The sequence below is a fragment of the Penicillium verhagenii genome (assembly GCF_028828195.1).
Source record: "Penicillium verhagenii strain IBT 33310 chromosome Unknown utg000002l_segment0_segment0, whole genome shotgun sequence".
NCBI lineage: Eukaryota > Fungi > Ascomycota > Eurotiomycetes > Eurotiales > Aspergillaceae > Penicillium > Penicillium verhagenii.
The window spans coordinates 39,834-58,616 of NW_026643166.1; the positions used below are offsets into that span (position 1 = coordinate 39,834).

The 18,783-nt window shown below is 48.0% G+C and overlaps 10 protein-coding genes across 10 annotated transcripts; 5 read left to right on the forward strand and 5 right to left on the reverse strand.

The window, feature by feature from the left end:
- Positions 1 to 155: 155 nt before the first annotated feature.
- On the reverse strand, positions 156 to 1,365 carry N7466_000003 (S-methyl-5-thioribose-1-phosphate isomerase; the record flags this gene model as incomplete). Its single annotated transcript, XM_057159401.1, has 2 exons — positions 156 to 789; positions 848 to 1,365. The coding sequence occupies 2 exons, from the start codon at positions 1,363 to 1,365 to the stop codon at positions 156 to 158; spliced, it is 1,152 nt and encodes a 383-aa protein (XP_057025649.1).
- A 786-nt stretch (positions 1,366 to 2,151) lies between these two features.
- N7466_000004 (U4/U6-U5 snRNP complex subunit LSM6) lies at positions 2,152 to 2,441 on the reverse strand (the record flags this gene model as incomplete). Its single annotated transcript, XM_057159402.1, has 2 exons — positions 2,152 to 2,273; positions 2,336 to 2,441. 2 exons carry the CDS (start codon positions 2,439 to 2,441, stop codon positions 2,152 to 2,154), a joined length of 228 nt encoding a protein of 75 aa, XP_057025650.1.
- A 256-nt stretch (positions 2,442 to 2,697) lies between these two features.
- N7466_000005 (small ubiquitin-related modifier domain-containing protein) lies at positions 2,698 to 3,918 on the forward strand (the record flags this gene model as incomplete). Its single annotated transcript, XM_057159403.1, has 1 exon — positions 2,698 to 3,918. The coding sequence occupies one exon, from the start codon at positions 2,698 to 2,700 to the stop codon at positions 3,916 to 3,918; it is 1,221 nt and encodes a 406-aa protein (XP_057025651.1).
- Positions 3,919 to 4,414: 496 nt separating this feature from the next.
- N7466_000006 (RNA methylation protein TRM112) lies at positions 4,415 to 4,912 on the forward strand (the record flags this gene model as incomplete). The annotated part of the gene is made up of 3 exons (XM_057159404.1): positions 4,415 to 4,600; positions 4,662 to 4,851; positions 4,908 to 4,912. The coding sequence occupies 3 exons, from the start codon at positions 4,415 to 4,417 to the stop codon at positions 4,910 to 4,912; spliced, it is 381 nt and encodes a 126-aa protein (XP_057025652.1).
- A 456-nt stretch (positions 4,913 to 5,368) lies between these two features.
- set1 (histone methyltransferase SET1) lies at positions 5,369 to 9,056 on the reverse strand (the record flags this gene model as incomplete). The annotated part of the gene is made up of 2 exons (XM_057159405.1): positions 5,369 to 5,472; positions 5,567 to 9,056. 2 exons carry the CDS (start codon positions 9,054 to 9,056, stop codon positions 5,369 to 5,371), a joined length of 3,594 nt encoding a protein of 1,197 aa, XP_057025653.1.
- A 2,159-nt stretch (positions 9,057 to 11,215) lies between these two features.
- gfa1 (glutamine--fructose-6-phosphate transaminase (isomerizing) GFA1) lies at positions 11,216 to 13,794 on the forward strand (the record flags this gene model as incomplete). The annotated part of the gene is made up of 6 exons (XM_057159406.1): positions 11,216 to 11,220; positions 11,271 to 11,341; positions 11,423 to 11,654; positions 11,864 to 13,257; positions 13,343 to 13,504; positions 13,574 to 13,794. The coding sequence occupies 6 exons, from the start codon at positions 11,216 to 11,218 to the stop codon at positions 13,792 to 13,794; spliced, it is 2,085 nt and encodes a 694-aa protein (XP_057025654.1).
- A 503-nt stretch (positions 13,795 to 14,297) lies between these two features.
- Positions 14,298 to 15,039, forward strand: N7466_000009 (lumazine synthase RIB4; the record flags this gene model as incomplete). Its single annotated transcript, XM_057159407.1, has 3 exons — positions 14,298 to 14,340; positions 14,400 to 14,565; positions 14,643 to 15,039. The coding sequence occupies 3 exons, from the start codon at positions 14,298 to 14,300 to the stop codon at positions 15,037 to 15,039; spliced, it is 606 nt and encodes a 201-aa protein (XP_057025655.1).
- A 145-nt stretch (positions 15,040 to 15,184) lies between these two features.
- On the reverse strand, positions 15,185 to 16,402 carry N7466_000010 (proteasome core particle subunit alpha 7; the record flags this gene model as incomplete). Its single annotated transcript, XM_057159408.1, has 5 exons — positions 15,185 to 15,490; positions 15,560 to 15,886; positions 16,029 to 16,187; positions 16,266 to 16,331; positions 16,400 to 16,402. 5 exons carry the CDS (start codon positions 16,400 to 16,402, stop codon positions 15,185 to 15,187), a joined length of 861 nt encoding a protein of 286 aa, XP_057025656.1.
- An 814-nt stretch (positions 16,403 to 17,216) lies between these two features.
- N7466_000011 (uncharacterized protein) lies at positions 17,217 to 17,762 on the forward strand (the record flags this gene model as incomplete). The annotated part of the gene is made up of 1 exon (XM_057159409.1): positions 17,217 to 17,762. One exon carries the CDS (start codon positions 17,217 to 17,219, stop codon positions 17,760 to 17,762), a length of 546 nt encoding a protein of 181 aa, XP_057025657.1.
- Positions 17,763 to 18,258: 496 nt separating this feature from the next.
- N7466_000012 (mating alpha-pheromone PpgA) lies at positions 18,259 to 18,576 on the reverse strand (the record flags this gene model as incomplete). The annotated part of the gene is made up of 1 exon (XM_057159410.1): positions 18,259 to 18,576. The coding sequence occupies one exon, from the start codon at positions 18,574 to 18,576 to the stop codon at positions 18,259 to 18,261; it is 318 nt and encodes a 105-aa protein (XP_057025658.1).
- Between the last annotated feature and the right edge of the window lie 207 nt (positions 18,577 to 18,783).

An 18,783-nucleotide genomic window follows, 5' to 3' on the forward strand; every position in this document is an offset into this window, starting at 1 on the left:
GGGCGAAATGACAGCAACTGCATTGGAAAACCACCTCACTGCTCTCGAATCCAAAATGGACGAGATCCTGGCAGCCTTTGATAGAGAGCCAGAGCCCATTTCGCAGGATACCGGAACAAGTGACTGTGGAGTTACAGATGACGAAGGCAGTCACATCAAGACCGAGAAAGAGAATCGTTGAACAGGCGGGCAAGGTCAAATTGGCCGGATGGGCTTTTTTCGACCACCCCGACCTCTGTGATGATCCCGTCTATCAAAGCCGCAGGGGTAATGTCGAATGCAGGATTCCAGACGCCAATGCCGGGTGCAGCGATACGAATGGTATCCAGCACCACACTATCTGCAGCCTCCACCCCGTCTCTAGGGCCCTTGATACTCGTTACCTCGAATTCCGGGCGCTGTTCAATAACAATATCACCACCAGAATGTGTCGCTAGATCGATGGTTGTGAGGGGTGCGGCGACTAGGAACTTAATACCATGATGTTTGGCCAAGACAGCCAATCCGTATGTGCCGATTTTATTAGCCGTATCTCCATTAGCTGCCACTCGGTCTGCTCCGACAACAATAGCACACACCCCCACATTTACATCCGCGAGCAGAGCAGCCGCCATAGAGTCAGTGATCAACGTGGCAGGAATATGATCGTGGACCAATTCGAAGGCGGTCAAGCGAGATCCTTGATTGTAAGGTCTCGTTTCTGTACAATAGGCATGTCGTAGCTCATTTCTGGACGACAGCGAACGGATAACCCCCAATGCGGTGCCGTAGCCTGATGTGGCCAGTGAGCTAATTCCTTGGTCGTTAGTGATATGATTGCAGGAGAAAAAGGTCCGAATAGCCTTACCCAGTATTGCAGTGGGTGAGAACTGAGACGGTGTCCGCTTTGGTTGCATTGGTCATAATCCACTCGGCCCCATGGTGTCCGATACGTTTGTTATCCTCCAAATCTTTGCCTAGCATTTCCTCGGCAGCTTGGATGAATGATGATACCAAGTTGAGACCTGTCATCCCGATTTCCGTTGCTTGGTTCGTCACAAGAGCTTCCAGCTTCCGAGCAGCGTCGCTCAAGTTGACTGCGGTAGGCCGACTTGTCACCAGATAGTCCAACTTCCTAACGACCAATTCCCGTGTCTCTTCAGGTGACTCGGGAATTTGATTCGCCGCACGAAGCGACCAAAGCTCCGAGGAGAGCGCAAGCATCGCCACGATGGCAATGGCGGGGGCACCTCGCACCTTCATCTCCTTAATGGCATGCCAGCCATCCTCTGCAGTCTGGATGGGGATGTATTTTTCCACAAATGGCAGCTGAAGCTGGTCGAGAATCGCCAAGACACCCTGGTTGTATTTGATTGCCTGCAACATTGTTCTTTCTTTCTGAATGTGGATGGTGTGGGGTTTGTTATTGAGGGGTTTTTTTTTTCTTATTCGCAAGATAACAACCTAAACCCGGTGATTATCTCATCTCAGCCGTACTTGAACAAGCCTACTGGTCACCCAATCCTAAAGACGTACTGTAGACGTCTCACTCAATAGTTTTCTCCCTCTTGAGAGCAAAACTTTTTAATTTGAATCATAAATCCAAGGTATCCCCTTTCATCCAATTGGCGCAAGGAATCTATCCTATTGTAGGACTATATATAGTAACATCCAAAAGAACCCAGGCATTTAGATATGATTCCCCTCGTATAAATTATGGGGGACGCGAAACGGCTTCCACGTAGATGATCAAGCTAGGAGTGTTCACACTATAAGCACAATAGCTTCCAGAGCCTTAGGCTTTCTATTGCATATCGTAGAGAGGTCATTAAAATACCGCCTGCAAGTTTCCTCATCGGGACCAGAAGGGTAAAGAGTCATGAAAATGTGGAGAAGTGAGGGATGATCAGAGAGGAATCATTGCCACGAGAAAAATCAGGCATGATCATGAAAGAGAGCGGGTTGGATAGCCTCATTTGCATACGTAGTGAATTGCAAGTGACAGAAGATCCGTTACTAGGATGAGAAGCGATCGATACTGGTATTTAGCAGAGAACCAGCCTCTTCCACGGACCCGGCGAGATTTCCGATCCGGCGTCAATTAACTCGCGGAGATGTAAAGCACTATTTATAGCTGTGAGACTGGAAACGTTAAAGGATCGGAGATGATGATCACTGACCATTGTTTCCTCGTACAAAAGCATCACCGTAGTTGCGCCGCAGTGTTCCGTTTACAAACTCCTCGGTCTTTTCAAGTGCGATGTTCATATAACCGTCCACAGACTGAAGTTCCCCTAAATAAATTGTTAGTAAAGACCCCTCCTTGCTAGAATGGAGAGCGGAAGCTGGTACGTACCCTTGTAAACTACACCGGAGTTGAGCTTTACGATCACTGGAGCTCCGATAATCTCGCTGAGGAAAGCCGACGGGTCTTTTCCTTCTGAGGTTGAACCGTTCTCCATGATGACTGTAGATTGAATGTTGCTCAAGGTATCGGCGAGGAGCTATGAAGAGTGAGTTGACGATCGACAAACCTAGTAGTCTAAAATATATGTATTGACACTCGGTAACTTGTCACAAAAGACCCGCGAAGGCGGTGAGGCGGCCCCTCTCACCCCACGCCCTTGCTTTTTGAACACTTTGAATCTATCACATCCACCACATTCATGCCTCTAATCCTTTTTACAAGGCCCTGAGGACGCTGACCTATTGACCAAGATGCGTTCTTTCTTCAATAAGCCAACGTGGGCAGCTAAAGAAGGGAATAGTCCGAATGAGTTCTACCGACGGTCTCAACAAACCTACTCCGATATTGTTGCGGCCAATCGAGAGGCGCATAAAAAACCCAAGAACCCCCCTGAAGCAAATGAAAGCAGCAGCAGCAGCATCTCCAATGAAGTGAGCAATGGATCTGAGTGCCTAGATGTTTTTGATGGACAGAACACGGCCCCATTGACTGCTCCTATTGTGTCACCCGACGAACAGGGCAATTTGAAGGAAAATCGTCCAATCACAACTCGCCTTGAACAAAGTCCCAATGCACCAGTGACACCGGAACTCACCAAAGGATATGAATACCCTGGAATAATCCCTCCTGGCGGATCGGGCTCCAGCTCAACGGACATGCCGTCAGTGGACCACGCGGATCATTTCGCAACGGCCAACTCGCCAGCAAACCCCTCAGCTCACCCTCCAGCTTACCCCCCAATCCGCCCAGAGGCCCAAGGACAAAGTGACGACAAAAATCGCCCAGCTCTATATTCACCCTCCCAGCCCTTCCAGCCAGCCGACCACCTTGTGGAAGACCCAGTTGTCCAGGTTCTCATCACTTCTGAAATACCAACCACTAAACCACTGGTTGTCCACCGAAAAATGTCCCAGAGCCTCGGAGAGGTGCGCTCGGAGTGGTGCAAACGCCAGGGATTCACAACGGGGACCCAGTCGTCTGTTTATCTAACGTGGAAAGGTCGACGGCTATTCGATGTGACAACATGCAGAAGCTTGGGGATCAAACCGAAAAAAGACACATGGGCGCTTTTGCATACGGACGATGATTTTGATAGAGGCGGGAAAGAATTGCAAATCCATATAGTGGCTGTTACAGACAATCCTCTCTTGTTAAACCAGCCTGGCTACTCTACAGAAGTGGAACCATTACCTACAACCCCGCCGATCCCCAGCAACCAACAGAATGAAGAGAATGAACCGATGAAGTTGACACTCCGAAGCCCTGGACTAGGTGACTTGAGGATCAAAGCAAGGCCCAAGACCCTGGTGTCCAAGCTTATATCCACATTTCGAGACAAACAGAATCTTTCGGCAGATCAAGAAGTCTCTCTTATATTTGACGGAGATCGCCTAGACCCCAGTACCTGTCTTGGTGATCATGATATTGCTGACCTTGACTTGGTGGACGTGCAGGTCAAGTCGTGTATCTGATATAGGGACCTTGAAATGACAAAATAACCTAGGTCCTAGATCTCTTGCACAGGGTATTCCCCTAGAGCAACTCCGTTCTTTTTTCCTTTCTTTCCTTGACTTTATATATCTACTACACGCATCATGTATTTATTTCCAGGAAGTGAAACATATCACACCGAAACCTTACTAATCATTTTCTTCCCCCTTTTTCTTTGTATGTTTATAAGCTTTACGAAATGATAACATAATAGCAGATTGAATATGGGAAACTAACGATCAGCTTTAAACGGTACTGCGGTGGGGGTGTTTGTGTTATCGATAAGATCACCTGACCGATGAGGGGGCGGGTTTTTTTTTTTTATGCTTCAACAATTGATACCCCCACAACTGCCATTATAATAAGCTCCAATCAGTGGCTTCATCTACCACCTATCAATATTCGATAGTATCAAATCAAATATTTCTCTAGCGCTGTCGACCTCCTCGAGGCATACGCTGATTGTACGACGAAATCATGAAGGTCATCACCGCCAACTTTGTGACATGTGCAGTGAAGGAGTGCAAAACATCCCCGGCGTCATTTCCTTTACACTTCCACGACGCTGAACTTGAGATGCAGGAGCTTGATTTCCAGCCAGAGTTCATTCAAAATGTCATCCCACGTATTGATTGGGAGGGGCTCCGAGTGACTGCGAATGAGGTACTAGATTCATATATTAAGATATGCTTGGAGGTTATGTTGGCTGACATTTTCATTACAGCTTGGATTCCCCAGTCTACCAGAATCTAAACCGGAAGGCGAAGCACTCAATGATGAACAAACCCTGAAAGACCTGCACCGAATTTTGTTAGAAACCCAAGTCATCGAGGGCAAGCTGATCTGTGGGAACTGTGGACATGAATATGTGATCAAGGAGGGAATTGCCAATTTCCTTCTCCCAAGCCACCTAGGTATGGCCCTTCTTCCTTTCAACTATACTGTAAATAGTACTGACCGGTTTATGCAGTCTGAGGCTTGATGCGACTTATGGCCACTTCACCTGCCGATATTTCGATACACTACCCAGAAGCAAGCAAGGCAAAGACACAACCCGTCGCCTAAGCTTGCTATCGCTTACAATTAATTTATATTGATACCCTGAAAGAGTTCACAACCCGCAGAGGCCATAACCAGAAGTCATTGAAACATCACTGGCCTGGGCTTCGCAGGAAGAACCGAAGGGTCTGATATTGAGTATCCAAAGCCATCAAATCTTCTTGAAAATTGGGGAATAAAGTATGAATTCCATGTGGAATTCCTGAGGTTTTACAAATATTGTTGTACATGAGGGTTAGTGATAGCGCTTTAAATGATGAAATGCTCTCTGTCCGAATGCTCCATCTTTCCCCCTTTCAAACGCCAACCCAAACCGACCAACGCCGTAAAAGAAGACCAGAAAGACTTAGGTTGGATGTCGTAGTAGGTCCCCTAATTGAGGAATCCTTTGCAGCCAGTTGAGCCACAGAGACAAGGAATACGGTCGTCACTGCCCCATTCTCGTTCAAACTTGTAGTCGTACGTGAGTTCCTCATCTGGACAAATTATTAGTGAGGTTTCTTTTCTTTCTTGACCCCCCCCTCCAATGCCCAAGGCAGAGGAAGGAAGAAGCTGTCGCTATAAACATACCTCGTTCAATATCTCGCAGCGCATAAATCACAATCCGCTTACTCCCATCAACCTTGATGATCTTAGCAGTGCAATTGGGTGTACAGCTATGGTTGATGAAACGCGCGATTCCACCTCGCTTGGTGGCGTCTATGACAGTGTTCTCATCAATTCGGAAGAGATAACTGCTTCCGATTCCGCTTTTGAGATATCGCCTTTCTCTCATGTCAGCGACCTGCTGCCGAACCTTTTCACCAACATATTCGATGATCATGTCGTTCGCTGAGATGTTCTCTTCGGCATACAAGCCCCAGTTGTGAATGGCGGATCGAGCAAAGCGGACTGGCTTTTTGCGTTTCTTAAGCTGGTTAAATCGGAGAACATCACCCTCCCCACTCGATGTTGGAAGAGCTTGTTTCTGTGCATTGATATCGGCGATGAGCCGGCGATTGTTGACACGGGTTGACCGTGAGCTTGATTTGGAGATGGTCTTTGCAGCAGCAATCCGGGCTGCTTCAGCAGCTGCAGCTTGGGGATCAGCCTTGGCTTTCGCCTCGCGTTCCTCACGGGCTTTCTGAACCTTGATCCGATGTGGCAGATATTTGGATTTTTCAGACTCAAGGATTCTCTTTCGACCCTGAGTCCGAGCAGCGCCTGTCGAGTTTGAAATGTAATGCCCACTGATGCCAATCACATCGTGGGTTGGCCCTCTGGGTTCTTGCTGGTTCAGAGCCTTGATCTCCTTTTGCCGCCATGCCCATGCTGCCAGATTATCGACGTTGGAGGATGCAATCTGATCGAGCAACATTTCATGCAGGAACCGCATGTCTTCTTCGTCTTTGATTAAGTGTTGCCAACCATCCAGATCCAGAATGATAGCTTCATCGTCTTCCACTGTCGCCCGTGGTTCATGCTTGGATACTCCCCATTTGATCTCAGCTCCGGGTTCATCAATGCCTTTCGCTCCCCAAGCATCTTCATCATCGGACGTATCGTTAGTGGTAGCTTTTTCTAAAGCAATTTCGACGTCTTGTTCTTTGATCGACTTATCGTGCATTGGCAATGGAGCACGAGAATCAGGAGCAATTGCAGCAGAAACACCCGGAGTATCACCAATAGTCACCTCCAGTGGCTGAATTTTGGAGAGCTCCTCGTCTGGTCGTTGACGTTTGCGTACATCGGTCTCTCCGGGAATTCGCTTTCTTTTGAGCGTAGAAGAAGTCAGTACTTCCGAGCCCTGGACAGACCCATCACTCCTCTTGTCTGTCTCGTCTGCCTCGTCTGCCTCGTCTGTTTCATCAGCCACTTGGGTATTACTATCGACAAAAGAAGCCACTGCATCTGATTGATATGGTTCATCCTGTTCGGATTCAGATGCCGAGCTTGCCCGACTCGCAGGACGACTGCTTCTCTCTTCGGTATCTCGGGTGAGTGGTGTACGTTGCTCGTCGTCCGAATCTTCGTCGTCGTGCAATTCCTGCAGGCGATGGTACAGAGGCCGAACTTCTCTCTTCCGAAGGGGTTTTCGGCGTCGCTCATCCACAAACGCAGCTCCGGCTCGATCAGACCCGTGGGCCTTGCGGATGCGCGGAAGGGCCAGTACACTGAGGTTCGTAGACCGAAGTGAATCCTGGCCATTCGCCAGTTCAGACCGAGAGTCTGTAGGCCCGAGATTACTGCCCGCGCCGATTCGGAAAGCAAGATGTTTCGTGCCTTCTGGAGCAGAGATCCCCAGTCTTTCCCTCCTAGCAGCATGTTTGCCGGGATCGAGATAGTCATACAAAGCCGGGGCAGCAACGCGTGACTTGACATCTTCAAGAAGCTTGTCTCTTAGATTCCGAATGATGATGGACAGAACTTCTCGGCAAGGATCCAAGTTGGCAGCACGCTGTTTCTTTTCCTCTTCAATATCAAATTCAGCCTCTTTCTTGACTCTATCCTTCTGCGCCTTTTCTCGTTCCTCGGCTCTGAGACGTTCCGGACTTGGACTGCGAACGTGATTGGGGTTCCCGTAAGGCTGGCTTTCCATATTCATGATGTAAGTGAACAAGGGCTGCATGTGACAATATCGAAAGCAACGTTCCGTTTCCTCTTCGCCTCGCCGGGAATTCTCGAAGATAATGTAGTAGCCAGTCTTGTCACAGCGAATGGTCTTGTAGCTGAACAACTTCAGTCTTTTACTCAAATGTGGAAGAGTCGAGGTTAGAACTGGAACATAGCAATGTGCAATGAAGATGTAAGGGTCACGTTTGATTTGATCCAACACCAGTGTCTCTTCAACCAGAGACTGTACCCCGACGGGCCCCAGGGGAGTATTTGGTCCTCGTGGGATTGAGATTCCGGGGCGAAGGGCCGACCGTCCAGAGGGACCTTTCGGTGCTGTCGGAGGGGGTTCATTTTTCTTGAGATCCGGCTTGCTTGGCTGGGCAAGAATAGGCTGGGAAGCCAAGCGCTGTGATTCAATTGCTCTTGCGGCCATTCGTTCGGACGCGGCTCCTTCCCGGTCCATCTCCACTCGAATCCTTCGAATCCCAATGCGTTGTTCCTTTTTGCATTCAAAATATGCACGCCGTGCTGCACTGGATGCCGAGACCGGGCTACCTCCACGGAATGCCGGGCTATCTTTGTATTTGATGGAGCAGATGCCAAGGAAACGGCCTGTGGTGGGGTTGGTGCGGTTGTTCATTTCTGCAATCTCACCAAAGCTCGAGAAGAGGGCACTGATGAGAGTGACCGGCGACAATGGATCAAAGCCCATCACCAACACTTGGACCGGAGGACCTGGTCCAACACTGGTTGTTGCATCGTACGGCCATGGTTTCAAGGTATACGGGGCAGTTTGATATCTGTGTTTCGGCCCGCAAGCCGATCCTCGGGTGTAGTTGGTGATCGCCAGGCGAGGATCGGAAGGAGTGACTTGATGATTAGCAAATATTTCCGCATACTGGAGTTTCCGTCGCTTCTCTTTGGAAGAAGTCTCTTTAGACGAGCGCTTGTCCAGTTCGGGGTCGTAGATCACCCGGTAGCCTTTGACCACATTTTCCGAGCGAGTTTTTGATTGAAGATGGGGAGGATGCGTAGAGGTGACGGAGGCTTTGATCGGGTCCTCGCTAGGTCCAGTAGTGCTCCTTGAGAGATTTTCTTCTGCTATCTTCGGCTGCGGACTCGTCGCCTTACACGGCGTAGATGATTCCGTGTTGATAAGGGATGCTGAGGTATGAATAGGCGGGCAAGTAGCGTCAACCGATGAAGGTAATATTCCATTTGCCTCTCCTGGTGCATGGGATTCACCCCCCTGGAGGTCAGAGGAGGGCGGTTGAATGGAGCATGGCTCCGCAGCCGGCATATCAGATGCCCCACCGGGAGGCACGGAGGAGACTGTGAAAGAGGCAGTCACCTCGGGAACATCTGGAACTCTTCTTCGACGGTCTCCTGATTTGAAGCGCTTCTGCTGGAGGACCGACGGGGCCGTGGGGAAAAAGTCCGCAAAGCCGGCCGAGGCGCGTGACATGATGAGGTGGCTACACGCGGGAGAAAACCGCGCGATCACCAAGCAGCATCCTTGAAGATGAAAGGGATCAGAGTAAGCGAGGAAAGATGCTGCAGAGGGACAAAGGGAAAATAAAGACCAAGGAGCGGATTTGGTAGGGCAACAAGACGTCCTTAAGTCGAAAGGCGCGAGTTGGTTTTGCAAGGAGCAGACGCGACCAAATGGGGAGGCGGTCAGTGAATGGGGATGGTATCATATACAGAGGACGGAGTAAAAAATGTGGGCTATAGAAGGCGGTGACGGAGATGTTGATATAATTGGGTGATTATATTAGGCGGTGGCAGAACAACCGGACAAATAGAAAGTCAGGTGATACTAGTTGCATGGATGCTGGAATCTCCTATGTAGCGTAGTGCAACTTTCGTTATGTATACGAGATAGTTGGCTATTAATCTACCATTAATCTACTTTACCCTGTACCATAAATATTTCTTTGATAAAGATTACTCTTGATTATGATCGTATCAATCACCAGTCATCTGAAAATACTCAACTCCTACTGATAATGAAAAACTTTTTTCTTTTCTTATTATCACGTTTAAGTCATAGATCATGATACTAGATATCTAAGCTCAGTAAGAAGATTAATCTTACCACTAGACTATAACTATAGTATCTATGTGTAGTATCTATGTGTAGTAGCTCTGTATAGATTATAGATATACAGGGGTAGAGTGTAAATAGCGTGAAAAACGGTATTTTATTTTACCATGACCTCAGAGCTTCTAATCTTGGCTAAGAATTATATTAAGTATATCTCTAGGTATTATATTGTGAACGGGGTTTTGTGGGTAAAATAATTAGGTGCCGGTTATAAAATAAGACCGTCATTCTAATGAACACCAGATTATCAAACCCAGTGAATCACATACCTGACTAATAAATTTTTGAGGTACATAGTAAACATCTTGATTATTCAAAAAGGTCAATGTAAGATATAACTACTTTGTAAGACTCAAGTATTAGGTATATCATAATCATGTAATTACAACACCCCCTTACTTTGGGCATTTAATACAGAGATATTTTCTAAACATTTAGCATTTACAGGTAAATAGTATTAGTAGGTCGTGTCAACATATAGCCCTAGAGAGTTATTAGCCTATCTTCGGTCTAGCATTTAGAGATAAGAGATAGAAGGACAAGAAGCGAAATCAAAATCAAAATCAAAATCAAAATATCCAAAAAAAAAAAATATCAAAAGCCAAAGAATTTCCCGAAGCATACGCCACCATTAGTGGCGATGGGGCTCAGCATCGAATGTAAAAATAGTATCGTTCTTACCGGGTAGCTCTGAGACCTTGGCATCCCCGCTATGTACGCTATGTATGGTATTTTTAGGGGATCTTGACAATATACATGTTTTGGTGTATGATCCACAAGAATTTAGTTTATTGAAAAATGGCCCAAGTAAGTATCTTATGATGTATTCATTAATCATGATGATCCTTGAATTTTTTTTTTTTTTTTTAAAAAAAAATTCAATTCTAACAAGTCCCCTGCCATTTGAGATTGGTATATAGAGAAGGGAATGTTGATGACCCCCGTAACTGGAGAAGCTATAAGGTATTCATGCACTAGTAAAGTACTCCATACGATCAAGGTGGGTTGTGTTGTGGTGTTGCCCCGGAGAAAACCGATTGCCGAAGCATCATAAAGAAGAAAATTGATCTATTCAAAAGAATAAATTATAAGAAACTAGAAAAGGGGAAAAGAAAAGAAGAAGAAGAAGAAAAAGGGGGACTCGATCAATTCTTCATGAAATTCTTCATGAAACAGTAACCAGGTTTCTGCTTCCCCCCCCCCCCTGATATATGGTAAACAAGAAGTGGAGCAAGAAGGCGATTTCCAGAGAAAAAAGGGCTTGAGTGAGACATGGAGCGCATTGGCCCCGGTAGCTTCCCTGGTGGAGTAAATAAGAGAAAAAAAATAAATAAAAAGGAAAAATAAGGGAAAATCATAGCTAATAATAATCCTACCGCCCCTCCCTTCCCCTCTATAAATACAAATTTCCAGCTTTGCCTTTCCCAATTCTATTTCTTCCCTACAAACCTTACCCATACCCATACATCCTTTCTTAATTTTGTTTCTCCTCATTCGCTCACACAAATTCGCCCATCATGTGGTATGTATCGAAGCAACCCATCTAGGATCATCATGCTCACAACCCTGCAGTGGAATCTTTGGCTACATTAACTACCTCGTCGACCGGGATCGTGAGTTCATTATCAATACTCTTCTCAATGGTGAGTGATGCCAATTTGATGCAATTACCTTCGAATTCCCCCCCCCCCCCCCCCTTGCCTAGCGCTAATAAATCTTTGAAGGACTATCCCGTTTGGAGTACCGGGGTTACGATTCCGCCGGTATGGCCGTTGATGGTGACAAGAAGAATGAGGTTTGCGCTTTCAAGGAGGTAGGAAAGGTCGCTAAATTGCGTGAGCTCATTGCCGAGAGCAAGCCCGACATGACCAAGACCTTTGAATCGCACGCTGGTATTTCTCACACCCGTTGGGCCACCCACGGCACCCCCTCTCGCCAGAACTGCCACCCCCACCGGTAAGTTTTTTTTTTAAAAAAAATTTGAGAACCAAAAAAAAGAGAGAGAGAGAGAGAGAGAGAGAAAGATAGATGGAGAGAGAGAAACTCTCTCGTGCCTTTCGAAAGCACGCTTCTCTTCAATCCCAATCCCAACCCCACACCAACCCCTTAGCCTTTTCATGTGGGTGACGTTGGCTAATGTTGTCCTTTTTGGGTGGGGTAAACAGATCCGATCAGAACTGGGAATTCGCCGTGGTCCACAATGGTATTATTACCAACTACAAGGAATTAAAGGCCCTGCTGGAGAGCAAGGGCTTCCGATTCGAGACTGAGACTGATACCGAATGTATTGCCAAGCTCGCCAAATACCTTTATGACCAACACCCCGATATCGACTTCACTGTTCTGGCCAAGGCCGTCATCAAGGAGCTGGAAGGTGCTTTCGGTCTGTTACTCAAGTCCGTCCACTACCCCCATGAGGTGATTGCCGCCCGCAAGGGTTCCCCCTTGGTGATTGGTGTGAGAACCTCGAAGAAGATGAAGGTGGACTTTGTGGATGTGGAATTCTCGGAAGATGGTGCTCTTCCCGCGGAGCAGGCCTCCCAGAATGCTGCCATCAAGAAGTCTGCTACCAGCCTCCTGGCCCCGCCTGACAAGTCCCTCCTGCACCGCTCCCAGTCACGGGCATTCCTATCCGACGACGGCATCCCCCAGCCTGCCGAATTCTTCTTGTCGTCGGACCCATCCGCTATCGTGGAGCATACTAAGAAGGTGCTGTACTTGGAGGATGATGACATTGCCCACATCCACGAAGGCCAACTGAACATCCACCGCATGAGCAAGAATGACGGCACTTCCAATGTCCGCGCCATTCAGACCATTGAGCTAGAACTGCAGGAGATCATGAAGGGTAAATTTGACCACTTCATGCAGAAGGAGATCTTCGAACAGCCCGAGTCCGTGGTCAACACCATGCGTGGCCGTTTGGATGCCGTTAACAAGAAGGTCACGCTGGGCGGCCTCCGCCAGTACATTTCTACCATCCGTCGCTGCCGCCGTCTCATTTTCATTGCGTGTGGTACCAGCTACCACTCCTGTATGGCCGTACGTGGAGTTTTTGAGGAATTGACGGAGATTCCTATTGCCGTCGAATTGGCCTCCGATTTCCTTGATCGCCAAGCCCCGGTCTTCCGTGATGATACTTGTGTGTTTGTTTCCCAGTCCGGTGAGACCGCAGACTCCCTGATGGCCCTCCGTTACTGTCTCGAGAGGGGTGCCCTGACTGTTGGCATTGTGAACGTGGTTGGATCCTCCATCTCTCTTCTCACCCACTGTGGTGTTCACATTAACGCTGGCCCTGAGATTGGTGTTGCTTCCACCAAGGCCTACACTTCTCAATTCGTTGCCATGGTCATGTTTGCCCTGTCCCTTAGTGAAGACCGTGCCTCAAAGCAAAAGCGGCGGGAGGAGATTGTTGAAGGTCTTGGCAAGATTTCGGAACAGTTCCGAGAGATCTTGAAGCTCGACCAGCCAATTAAGGAGATGTGCGCCAAGTTCTTCAAAGACCAAAAGAGCTTGCTCTTGTTGGGTCGTGGTGCCCAGTTCCCTACTGCCCTTGAGGGTGAGTGCTACTCTTCTTTGAATTTCCTTCTCATCCTTTTCCTTCTTGTCTTTTTTTTTCGTCTCTTCTAACTCATTCCTTCTAGGTGCGCTCAAGATCAAGGAAATCTCTTATCTCCACTGTGAGGCTGTCATGTCTGGTGAACTTAAGCACGGTGTCTTGGCCCTGGTGGACGAGAACCTGCCTATTATTATGATCCTTACTCGTGACAATCTGTTCACCAAGTCTCTGAATGCCTATCAACAGGGTGAGTGACAACTGCCGCCATTCTTTCTTTTATTATCGATTCAAGCCCCTAACACGAATCTCTCCCTAGTCATTGCCCGTGGTGGTCGTCCCATTGTGATTTGCAACCAGAACGACTCTGAGTTCTCAGACGCACTGACCGAGAAGATTGTTGTTCCTAAGACTGTGGATTGTCTTCAGGGTCTTTTGAACGTGATTCCTTTGCAGCTGATCTCGTACTGGCTGGCTGTTGGTGAGGGATTGAACGTGGATTTCCCCCGCAACTTGGCCAAGTCGGTCACCGTTGAGTAAACTAAATCAAAGGAGAGAGAATAGGCTCGGGGATGGTATTTCCCCCTTTTTCCCCCGGTTTTTTGCACCCTCTCTGTGTCTCTCAAAGGAGGGTTTTAGAGTAAGATGACGATCATGATCTTGATACTGTATTTTCTTTTAGGGTGTTTTGTCTGTCATCACTATCCTGTCTTTTACTTTTTTTTTTTTTTTTAATGGGTGCTCTTTTTAGCTTAAGGAGAATGGAATTCATACCTTATTATATGTTAATCTTTCTTGGTGTCTATTCAGTACTAATGTGCAGTACTGTATCCGGTAGCATATTCCGCCTTTCCCGTCAGGAATGCGGGACCAGAGCAAATGCGGGACCAACTGGGCTGCGTCGCGAAACCTCGAAACCTCGAAACCCCAAAACCTTCCAACTCTCGTAACTCTTCCATAACAACTCCAGACTGATTTCTCGCCTGCACTCCCCCACCCCCTCATCTTACCCAATTCGTGCAATATTTCTGTCTCCTTTACCGATGTCTTCCATTAAGGGTCCCGGAGCTGCCCAGAGCCATGACGGTATGGAATCCACCCCCACCTTCAGTGACACATGACCCATTCCTAACCATTTGATTTAGGCTCTGGACTGCGTGTCGCCATTATTCATGCGCGATGGAATGCAACCATTATTGATCAGCTCGTAGCTGGAGCCAAGAAGAGTTTGCTGGCTGGCGGCGTGACCGAGGATAACATCACCGTTCAGACCGTTCCCGGTAGCTACGAATTGCCTCTGGGTGTGCAACGGTAAGACCATATCATCTCCAGGCCCTGATCTCTGTCATTTTTAGATCTGCTATCTCATGCACCTTTTGCTTTCACAGGTTGTACGCCGCCTCCCAGGTTCAAGCGAGCTCCTCCGGCGAGGGCATCAGTGCCACTGACCTCTTGTCAGCCTCCACCTCTGATTTGAACAAATCAGCCACCACTTCGCCCAAGAAACCCTTTGATGCAATCATCGCGATTGGTGTCCTGATTAAAGGCGCTACCATGCATTTTGAATACATTGCAGATGCCGTCAGCCACGGACTGATGCGAGTCCAACTGGATTCCGGCATCCCGGTCATCTTCGGTCTGTTGACTGTTCTAACCGAGGAGCAAGGCTTGGAACGAGCAGGCTTGGGCAAGAGTGGGATGCATAACCACGGTGAGGATTGGGGCAGTGCCGCTGTTGAGCTGGGCGTAAAGAGACGTGACTGGTCGGAGGGCAAGATTGTGTAAAGAAATAAACGATTCATAAAATCCAAGGCCACGCTTGGGTTTTGATGGGCTTTCCTATATATGTTCTCATGTGATTGCAATCAAAAGGGTAAAAAGTGCCCGGGAAGCATCAAATTAAATATGCACTGCCAGATCTAATGCTGTTTCATTCCTCCATTTGTTCCTCTTCGTCCTCGCCTTCGAGTGCTCGCTTTGCAAACCTCTCTGCCTCCTCGCGAATTTCTTTAGGCACCTCCTCGTGGCGACCCTTGGTGGGACCATCGAACGAGCTAATCCATGACATCTCAAGCTCAAATTCCTTGTCCTTGCTATCTTCATGAGCGACGTAGATGATACGGGCAGCTTCCTTCACACCTTCCGAAAGCGACAGCGTGCCAGAAGTCAGATCTAATTTCTCCAGCTCTGCCTTAGCAGCTTGTCTGCCCTTGCCAGTGGCGGCACCATAATAGCCCTGTATTCGTTAGAGCTAAAGCCCGTTTGACGGAAAGATAGAGAGGCGGGGGTATCATGTTTGACATACCCAATAGAGTCCACTGGGTTCGATCATGTACAGACCGGGCCCACCAGCTGGGGCACCCTCGACCTTTCCACCGGAGCCTGACTTGGGGCCATTGCCCACCTGACCGTCGACCGCCTGCTCCGCTTCACTGTCCCATCCACCGACGATGGAAGTCACACCAAACGGCCGTACGCTGGAGTAGAGAGTGTACGCTTGTACATACCCACCCAGACGGTTCGCAAGCGCAGAGATTGGGATGGGGGCTTTGTATGTTCCTCTCCAGGAGGATGCTTCGTCTCGGGCTCTGGAAACAAAGTGACGACCATCTGGTACGAGTCCAGCCGATACCTAAGTTTCCAAACAGGTCATAAGTTAGATAACTTCAACCAAGAATAGTGCGTTCGAGCGGTGATGATTCCGGTTCCAGCAAGTGGTGGCCGGGCGAGGGGTGAAGCGCTTGGAAGAAGGGTGAGGGCAAGATTGAGCTTACAATGCCGACATGGCGATCCACTGTCGCGATCCTCTTATTGGCGCCGGGTTTTAGGAGCTTGCTAGTGATGATCTTCTCCACGGCTAGCACCACGCCATCTTTGCATCTGATGCCGATAGCTGTTCCTCCGTTCTCAACGGCCTTGACGGCATATTCCACCTGTGAAGGTTCGTCAGCTGTGATAGTTCTCTGCGGTTTTGATTGATCCTAGGACCTGGATCATATTCTGGGTGATACCTGGAAATTACGGCCATCTGGTGAAAAGACGGAGTTGGAGAGATCGTAGCCCGTGCCGATTGACGTCTACTCGGTTGTTAGCTCTCTGTGGATGACGGGAGATTATGTTGAAGAGGTTAGAGCAATTATATTACCATGATTTGTGTGTGATATTGCAAATGGGGGTGTTGTTTTCCAGAGGATAAGTTTCAAAGGAAACAAGAGGTTGGATGGAAGTGACGAGCTTACCCTGACATTGGCGACCTTCGCGTTCGGGGAAAGGTCCAGAGAGCTGCGTCACGGGAGTTGCCTGGATCACGTGACACGTACCTTGATTACGAAACTTGTGTTTTTATCTTACACCGTATTTGAGTGTTTGGAGTATATTTGTTCCGTTTCTGGGTATACTTTGGTATTTGGGGGTTTTGCAGCCCAAACTTCCTCACACTTGGGGTTTGGGCACCACAAAATCCCTCCGATATATTAGGTATATATGGTCTACAGCTGCGGGTGTGGTTTCTTCTTCCTTCTACTCCTCTTGTCAAAGTTTTTTTTTTTTACCATTCCTTTACTCTCTTCCTACTGATCTGATCCCTGATCCCTTTACCCCACATTGTCCTAGCCGATTTAAATGTTGGCTGCACTCCTTGAACTACACTGAATATAGTACATATACATTAGTATATATTCTTTTCTCCTTCGAACCTGTGGACTCAGACCATGTCTTCATCCATCCTCCATCAATGTCCATTCTGTGGCCATGTCTCTGATATATCCCTTTCCCTGGCTGCATTCATTGAGAACCCACATTGTATTCAGGTATCTACTATGAAAATCTATGTAGTTTTCCCACCATTGTGTTCCACCCTGACATGCGGGGATTTTCTTTTCTCGTGTCTTTAGTGCGGCCTCTCGGTGTCCGAAAGCAACGGGAAGTTGCAAGACGAGCTAGCGGCCTTATTCGATCGACAAATGGCAATAGAGTCTCAACCCGATCCCAACCCCATTTCCTACAGCATCTCGCAGCACTATCACCATTCCACCCACATAGTCTCCTGCCCGAACCCTCAACCTCAGGCCATCGCAGATCCGACTCCAATAGAAATCCTACAGCAGCATGGTCTTGATCCTAGCACCATGTCACCCCGCCAACTAGATCTATTCAAAAATGCAGACGTTGAGCAAAGACATCGCTTAATTCAAACATGGCAGCTCTACGCCAGATCTGCCGAAGGCTCGATGGATCCGACCTCAATTTCCCCTGAAGACATCCAAATGCATGACTCCAAGACACAAGCAGAGCCTTATATGATGTCTGGTTACCAGATGCATTCAGAGCCCACTGAGTCCACCGCAGGACAGTCGTATAAATCGGCAACAGACCCGGCTTACAAAACTCAGCACTGGTGGGAAATGGCTCCGCAGACAGAGCCTATGGAGTCACAATACGGGGCATTTCAAGAGAGGAGCCGATATGATACAGGAAGTGAATTCGTCCAGTCATCCTTGTTTCATTAAGTCTTAATTTCGAACCATAATCAAAGGAACCTACTTTCTTTAGATTAACGTTAGAACAGTCAACTGGTCCGTAAAAGATATACAGTCACGTAAGTAAGATGGAATATAGGACGATCTTTCGAGGCTGTTGCATTGCTATCTAAGCGCTGTCATAAGATTTTTTTTTCCCTTCTGATTTTCTATTTCTCTTCAAGCCCCATGATTCGAAGCAACAAAAAAAAAAAGTAAGCAAACTTCATGGCCAAGATAAAAAACGAGTGTGCGCCATGGGATTCTTGCGTCCATCCCTATCAGTCAAGTTCCTCCGAGTGGCATAGCCAGGTTGATTCCATAATGTAGTCGAAGGTAGCACAAAACAACATTGGAAACATAGACATGCAAGGCTAGACATCATCGGGAGTATGTGAAGCATATGAGGCACTGCCGACACAATTTGATCAGTAAGAAAACAAACCTCAGAAATAGAAAATCAAGAGGGGAATCAGCTTACTTACATTTACTCCTCATCAAGAGCAGCCATAGCCTCAGCCAGGGCATCAGCAGAGCGCTTGACCTCATCAACGGCATCGGCGGCACGCTTGACCTTGAAGCAGGGCTGACCGGGGTGATCGCACCAACGGACCATGGCCTCGGGCTGAGCCTCAGCCATAGCCTCAGCAAGGGCCTCGGCAGAGCGCTTGACTTCGGTGGAGATATCGGCTGTGCGCTTCATCTTGTAGCAGGGCTGGCCAGGGTGGTCACACCAGCGGACCATGGCAGCAGCCGGAGCAGCCGAAGCGGCGAGCAAGGCAAGGGTAACGGCAAGAACCTTCATGATGAAGAATGAATGGATTCAAAAAAGGAATCGGAGATTGGAAGAGATTGAAATGGTAGTCAGATGTCAAGAGAATGAGATGAAGAGGATGGAGAAGAGCAAAAAAGTCGAGGTAAGTACGTTGACTTTATACCCAAAAGCTCGAGGCAACTACTCCATCCAGAGTATTGAGCCTTTCCCTCCCTGAATAAGGGCCATTCAAAGAAT